General features: G+C 62.0%; 2 protein-coding genes across 2 annotated transcripts in view; one reads left to right on the forward strand and one right to left on the reverse strand.

Annotated features, from left to right (window-relative positions):
- Nucleotides 1-16: 16 nt before the first annotated feature.
- On the forward strand, nt 17-2,739 carry KEAP1 (kelch like ECH associated protein 1; the record flags this gene model as incomplete). The annotated part of the gene is made up of 4 exons (XM_024223216.3): nt 17-705; nt 1,115-1,320; nt 1,673-1,849; nt 2,048-2,739. Coding segments are annotated over 4 exons (1,239 nt in total), but the record flags the coding sequence as incomplete, so codon positions are not given.
- The window catches only part of SPC24 (SPC24 component of NDC80 kinetochore complex), a 4,621-nt gene continuing 228 nt past the window's right edge, over nt 2,664-7,056 (reverse strand). Inside the window, exons 2-6 of the mRNA XM_026660666.1 lie at nt 4,316-4,515; nt 3,742-3,886; nt 3,416-3,508; nt 2,978-3,054; nt 2,664-2,901 (exon numbers count right to left, since the gene is read on the reverse strand). Coding sequence (XP_026516451.1) covers nt 2,795-2,901; nt 2,978-3,054; nt 3,416-3,508; nt 3,742-3,886; nt 4,316-4,481 — 588 coding nt within the window. The 5' untranslated portion in view covers nt 4,482-4,515 and the 3' untranslated portion in view covers nt 2,664-2,794. The remainder of the gene's footprint in view (nt 2,902-2,977; nt 3,055-3,415; nt 3,509-3,741; nt 3,887-4,315; nt 4,516-7,056) is intronic.

Raw genomic sequence — 7,056 nt, forward strand, 5'->3', positions numbered from 1 at the left:
CTCCCCCCCCCCCCCCCAGGTGGTCAAGCAGGAGGAGTTCTTCAACCTCTCGCACTGCCAGCTGGTGACGCTGATCAGCCGGGACGAACTGAACGTGCGCTGCGAGTCCGAGGTCTTCCACGCCTGCATCAACTGGGTGCAGTACGACTGCGCCAGCCGGCGGCTCTACGTGCAGGCCCTGCTGCAGGCCGTGCGCTGCCACTCGCTCACCCCCCACTTCCTGCAGACCCAGCTGCAGAAGTGCGAGATCCTGCAGTCGGACTCGCGCTGCAAGGACTACCTGGCCCAGATCTTCCAGGAGCTCACCCTGCACAAGCCCACCAAGGGCATGGCCACGCGCGCCCCCAAGGTGGGCCAGCTGATCTACACGGCCGGCGGGTACTTCCGCCAGTCGCTCAGCTACCTGGAGGCTTATAACCCCTGCGACGGCTCCTGGCTCCGGCTGGCGGACCTGCAGGTGCCCCGCAGCGGGCTGGCCGGCTGCGTGGTCGGGGGGCTCCTCTACGCCATCGGGGGGCGGAACAACTCGCCCGACGGCAACATGGACTCCAACGCCATCGACTGCTACAACCCCATGACCAACCAGTGGTCGCCCTGCGCCCCCATGAGCGTGCCCCGCAACCGCATCGGCGTGGGCGTCATCGACGGCATGATCTACGCCGTGGGCGGCTCGCACGGCTGCATCCACCACAACAGCGTGGAGAGGTGACGTGGCCCCTGCATGCCCTGGGGTGGGCCGCAGCAGTCCCGGGCTCCCCCCAAGCCAGTGACAGAGCCCAGGATTGGGGCCCAGCAGTCCCGGGCTCCGCCCAAGCCAGTGACAGAGCCCAGGAGTCCATGCTGCTGCAGCGAGGGTGGTTGGGGCTGGTGCCTCATGAGAGTCCCTGCCCCAGCCTAGCCAGGCTGGCCGAAGCCCAGCGGCACCAAGGGGGACGGGAGTTGCCCAGGGTCTCCCCCCGGGGCAGTGCCACTCCACCCCCCACGCTGCCTCCCCCGTCCCCTTGGCTCGGGAGTAGGGAGCTTTGCCCGGTGCCCCTGGTCCGTGCCGCTCCCCGCGCACCCCCTCCGGCCGGTTGCCTCCCCTGGTGTCCGACGTTGCCCTCTGGCCCTGCAGGTATGAGCCAGAGCGGGACGAGTGGCAGCTAGTGGCCCCCATGCTGACACGCAGGATCGGCGTGGGGGTGGCCGTGCTGAACCGCCTCCTCTACGCCGTGGGCGGCTTTGACGGCACCTGCCGGCTCAGCTCGGCCGAGTGCTACTACCCGGAGCGGGACGAGTGGCGCATGATCGCCCCCATGCAGACTATCCGGAGCGGAGCGGGTAAGTGAGGGGCAGGACCTTTCTGCTGGCAGTGCAGGGAGCGCGCTGACCCTACCCCAGGCAGGCCTTCGCGGCTCGGGGGGGCTAGGCTACAGCCAGCTGAGCACCTAACCCCCAGTACCCCGGGGGGGCTCCGGCAGGCTGGGGAAGGGCTCTCCCTAGCCTTGGCAGCCCTGCAGGGGGTGGGGAGGGGTCTCAGGGACCCTGAGCAGATGCCAGAGCTGGGCCTAACTCAGGTGCTGCTGCCTGTGCAGATTAAGGGGGGCTGTTGGTCCCTGCCCCCCCCAGCGTTGGCTGGGATCGGTGCGTGCTGCCCTGCCCCCCACTGACTTGCTGCTCCATGTTCCCACAGGCGTCTGTGCCCTCAACAACTGCATCTACGCCATGGGGGGCTACGACGGCACGGACCAGCTCAACAGCGTGGAGCGCTACGACGTGGAGACGGACAGCTGGGCCTTCGCCGCCCCCATGGGGCACCGGCGCAGTGCGCTGGCCGTCACTGTGCACCAGGGCAAGATCTACGTGCTGGGTGAGTCCTGGGGGCTGGGGGGCTGGGCAGCTTCCTCCCACTGCAGGGCATGAGCGGGGCAGAGACCTGGGCTGGTCCTGGCTCCTGCTGGGGCAGTGACCTTGTTTCAGCTGCTCTTGGCTGGCGTGGGGCAGGGCCTGAGCCCCCCCCGCGGGGCAGAGGGAACCGACTGATGGCAGCAGGCTCTCTCCTCCACAGGCGGCTACGACGGGCACACCTTCCTGGACAGCGTGGAGTGCTACGACCCCACCACCGACACGTGGACGGAGGTGACGCGCATGACGTCCGGGCGCAGCGGGGTGGGGGTGGCCATCACCATGGAGCCGTGCCGCAAGCAGGTGGACCAGCAGCTCGACTGCTGCTAGCGCTGCCCCCAGCTGGGGCGGCCCCTCTCACCCCCCCAGCGCAGGGGTCAGTGTTAACCAGCCGGGCTGGGCAGCCCCCTGCTGCTGCGCCCATTCTGGGGGGGGGAAGCGTTTTTCCAAGTGCCAAGGGGGGTGGGGGCAGGGACGTCCTGCCCCCCTCCCCACCTGCCCTTTAGTTCGGAGATGGGCACGTGGGGTCTTCCCAGCCCCTCCCTCCTTGGGAGGAGTCTCTGGGCGGGGTGGCCAAGGAGCGGGAGTTCCCCTTCCACTGCGGAGTTGCGGCCTCGGCCTGGCCAGGGCAGCTGGACCAGGCCCAGCCATTTTCTGGTGCCCAGAGAGAACCGTTCCCCTGGGGGACACAAGGACGTTCTCCCCCAGGACTCTAGCAGGCTGGAGGGTTGGCAGCACCTGCAGTTACTGACTGGCCGAGTGACATTCGACGCCCGGTGTCTCTTCTTACCAGTCACGGGTTTTAATGATTTCAAACGCTGATTGTTACATGAATAAAAAATCCCTTTGTGATTAGCCTGGGCTCCGTCCTTCCTCACGCTGGTCACGGCACGAGCTGGCTTGGGCAGGGTCACCAGGCTGCGTCCACCAGGCTCCACAGGTAGTCGCTGACGAAGCACTTGGAGTGCTGGCTGCTGTCGATGCTGATGGGCTGAGCGATGGCTGGGCCGTGATGGACTGGGGGGGGCCGCCGGGGGAAATGGCGCGTTGCTGCTGGGCGGGTGGGTGTCCCCCCCCCCCCCGGAAAGGATACTGCCTTTGATCTGCGGGTGCTCACAGTCGTAGTCCCAGTCGATCCGGCTGATCTTGTAGTAAAGCTGTGCGATGTACCTGTGGGATGCAGCTGTTAGCTCCTGGCCCCGCCTGCACAGCCCCAGCCAGCCCAGCACGGGGCCCTTTGGTCCCACAGAGCAAACTCACAGGCGGGATCCCGTTTGTGTGGGGCTCAGGCCCAGCTCAGACCCCTCTAGCAACATGGCGGGGGGGCCAGGCCCTTGAAGGGAGGCTCCCCGTAGTGTTTAAGGGACCCCCCGAGCGGCTGGCTGAGCTGTGCCTGCCAGCTAAACCCAAGCCCCAGAGCCTGGGCACGCTATTCCAGCCCTTTAACCCACGTCTGGCAGCACGGATCAGAGCCCCAGGCTCGGCCGGGCAGGACACTGGCCCTCCCCTCCCGTCCCCTCCCCGCACTCACGTTGCAGAATTGACCATGCCAGCGTCGTCCTCCATGTCGTCCTGCAGTCGCCCGAGCTCGGCCCTCAGCTCCTCCAGCTCTCGCCGCAAGGCAGTAGGGCAGGCAGTGAAGGAACCGTGGCTCTGCTCGGACTGGTTCCCCTCCCTGCCCCCCAAACCAGCTGGCGTTCCGTGTGCCCGGCTAGTCCCAGCCCCCTGCTGCCCACCCACCCGGGGAGATGCCCGGGCCTGGGTCTGAGCCTCAGGGGTCACCCAGGGGCGCGCTGGAGCTGCAAAGCCCCGGGCACTTAGCTACAGGGCTCTAGGCTCCCGGGCAGGGAAGGATATCTGCTGTCAGCCCTCAGGCTGGCGTTGTCCTCACTGGCTCTCCGCAGCGCCGCTTCCATCGCCTGCACCTTCTGCAGGCAGCTCTGCATCTCCTCTTCCCCCGCCAGGAGCGTCTGAGCCACCTTCTCCTCCGTAGCCAGGAGATCTGCAGCGGGGGAGGGTAGCTGGGTGCTGCGTGCCCTTCTCTGGGCCAGCGGGGAGGGGGCCCGACTGGGGGCTGCTGAGCCGGTAGGATCGACCCCAGCCAATCCACACTGCTCCCTCCACCCGCTGGGGGAGGCGCTTCCCTGCCGGTAGCCCCGGGGACGGGTCACTGGGTCCAGCCTGGCGCTGGGCTCCCCCATTGGCTGCAGGGAGCGGATGAGCGAGTCTGTCCCTCTAGGCGTGCAGGACTCATGGGCTGGGTTTCAGCCAAGCTCTAACTGTACCCCAGGGAGCCGCCTGGCCTGGCCTGGCAGCACCCCCCACTCAGGGGAGAGGGCTGTGTGTGGGGCAGGGAAGAGCCTGAGGTCACTGCAGTGAGGCCAGACCCTACAAACCACTGGGCTCCAGGGAACAGAGGGGCAGCACCTACCTTTAACCAGCTGCGCTGCCGTCAGCTGCGTATCCAGGAGCTTGTCAAACATCTTCTCCTGTTTGTCCAGGCTTCTCTTCAGCAGGTTCCCAGCCCCACCTGCTGCCAGCAACTTCAGTAGCTCCTTGCTCACCTCCTCCATCTCCTGCATTTGTTCGTTCATCATGGCTGTCGGCAGTCACTCCCCACGCTCAGAGGCACTGAGGCAAAAGAGCAGGGTGTGAGAGAGACAGTCCCATCCCGCCCCTCACACGCCACCTGTTCCTTTACCCACAGTTCCCTCTGGTCCCATCAGGCCTGAGCCACCTCCCCCCACACTCCTGAACTCGTTTCATGACTCCCCCGTGAGGCAGCTCCGGTTAGGGCCCCACAGAGGGCAGAGGTGGAAAAGGCCTCCATGGTGGGACGCAGCAACAACCTGCCGCAGCATCACCCTACCAAGGGTCTCTCTAGCTCCATGAGGAATCACTGTGGAGAGGGCTTCACTCCCCAGTTGTTAACTGTCCACAGCTGCTCGCTGCCCTGCTGTCTCCCAGGGCTCGGCTTTACGGCCATCTGAATGCAAGTTAGCACTTAAGACCATAAGACAGGCCAGACTGGGTCAGGCTAATGGCAATTATCAAGTGAACCATCCCCCGACATCCAGTCCCAGCTTCTGGCAGGCAGAGGTTTAGGGATACTCAGAGCACGGAGCTGTGTCCCTGCCCATCCTGGCTAACAGCCATTGAGGGACCCATCCTCCAGGAACTTAGCTAACACTGTTTGGAACCAAGTTATACTTTTGGCCTTCACAACATCCCCTGGCAGTGAGTTCCACGGGTTGACTGTGCGTTCTGTGAAGTGGAACTTCCTTATGTTTGTTGCCTATTAGTTTCATTGGGTGACCCCTAGTTCTTGAAGGGGTAAATAACACAGTTCCTTGTTCACTTTCCCTGTACCATCTATGATTTTACAGCCCTCTTGCAGATCCCCCTAGTCGTCTCTGTTCCAAGCTGAACAGTCCCAGCTTGGCTAATCTCTCCTCACATGGAAGCTGTTCCATCCCCCTCATCATTTCTGTTGCTCTTCTCTGCATCTTTTCCAATTCTATCATCTCTTTTTAAGGATGGGGCAACCCCATCTGCACGCAGTATTCAAGATGTGGACGTCCCATGGATTTATATAGAGGCAACATGATATTTTCTGTCTTATTATCTATCCCTTTGCTAATGGTTCCTAACATTCTGTTCGCTTTTTGGCTGCTGCTGCACACTGAGCCGATGAGCGGTACCCGCTAATTTAGACCCCTTCATTTTCTATGTATAGTTGGGATTATGCTTTCCAATGTGCATTAGTTTGCATTTATCAACATTGAATTTCATCTGCCGTTGTGTTGCCCAGTCACCCAGTTTTGAGAGATCCCTTTGTAGCTCTTCGCAGTCTGCTTTGGATTTAACTATCTGGAATAATTTTGTATCATCTGCAAATTTTGCCACCTCACTGTTTACTCCTTTTCCCAGATCATTTATGAATATATTGAACTGCCCTGGTCCCCGTACAGACCCCTGGGGGACACCACTATTTACCTCTCTCCAGTCTGAAAACTGACCAGTTATTCCTACCCTGTTTCCTATCTTGTAACCTGTTACCGACCCAGGAGAGAACCTTCCCTCTTATCCCATGACTGCTCACTTTGCTTAAGAGCCTTTGATGAGGGACCTTGTCAAAGGTTTCTGAAAGTCCAGGTACATATATCCACCGGATCCCCATTGTCCGCATGTTTGTTGAGCTCCCCAGAGAATGCTAGCAGACTGTGAGGCAGCACGCTTTCCCTTTCCAAAAGCCGTGTTGACTTTTCCCCCACAAATCATGTTCACCTGTGTCTGATCATTCTGTTCTTCACTATCGTGTCAATCCATTTGCCTGGGACTGAAGTTAAGCTAACTGGCCTCGAATTGCCAGGCTTCTTTCAACTCAGCATCACAGTAGCTCTCCACTAGCCATCTGCTCCCGAGGCCGATTTAAGCCAGAGGTTACACACCACAGCTAGAAGCTCTGCAATTTCAGATGTGAATTGCTGCAGGACGCTTGGGTCATGCCATCTGATCCTGATGACTTATTACTGTTTAATTCCTATTTATCAATTTGTTCCCAAACCTCCTCTACTGACTCCTCAATCTGGGACAGCTCCTTAGATTTGTCACCTAGAAAGACCAGCCTGGGCGTGAGCTCTCATCCACACACAACCACCTGACTTCAGTGTGATGGTGCTTGGGGCCGGCCAGGCCACCAGGACAGACCAGGTCTCCCCCCATTCTCTGGGAAAGAATTCCTGCTGCACATGCCCCTGGAAGCCCGAGCACCGCGCACGGGGAAAGCAGTGCCAGTGTGGACGCATTCTGCTGTTATGGCCGTGTGGCCGCTCTCACTTGAGACAGGCTAACGTGGGTTAACCCTGGCTATGTCTGCAGTGCACATCTACCCCAGGGGATCGGCGTCCAGCGCCGAGCACCCGGGTTAACGTAGTCTGGGGGGGAGCATCTCCCCGGAAAAGCCCGACCCAAAGAACCATGGCCCTGTGACGATCAGCATGTGAGTGGTTTAGCCTGGGTCCGCACTGCAAAGCAGGTCGGCGGGGCTACGCGCGGGGTGGGGGTGGGGCAGGGGGCGGGGCTACGCGGGGGGGGGGGGGGGGGGGGGGGGGGGGGGGGGCTGCGCGCGGGGGGGTGTCGCGCCGCGGGGGGGTGTCGGGGCCCAGCGCT

Source organism: Terrapene carolina, unplaced genomic scaffold, assembly GCF_002925995.2.
Source record: "Terrapene carolina triunguis isolate 2854851 unplaced genomic scaffold, T_m_triunguis-2.0 Scaffold833, whole genome shotgun sequence".
Classification (NCBI taxonomy): domain Eukaryota; kingdom Metazoa; phylum Chordata; order Testudines; family Emydidae; genus Terrapene; species Terrapene triunguis.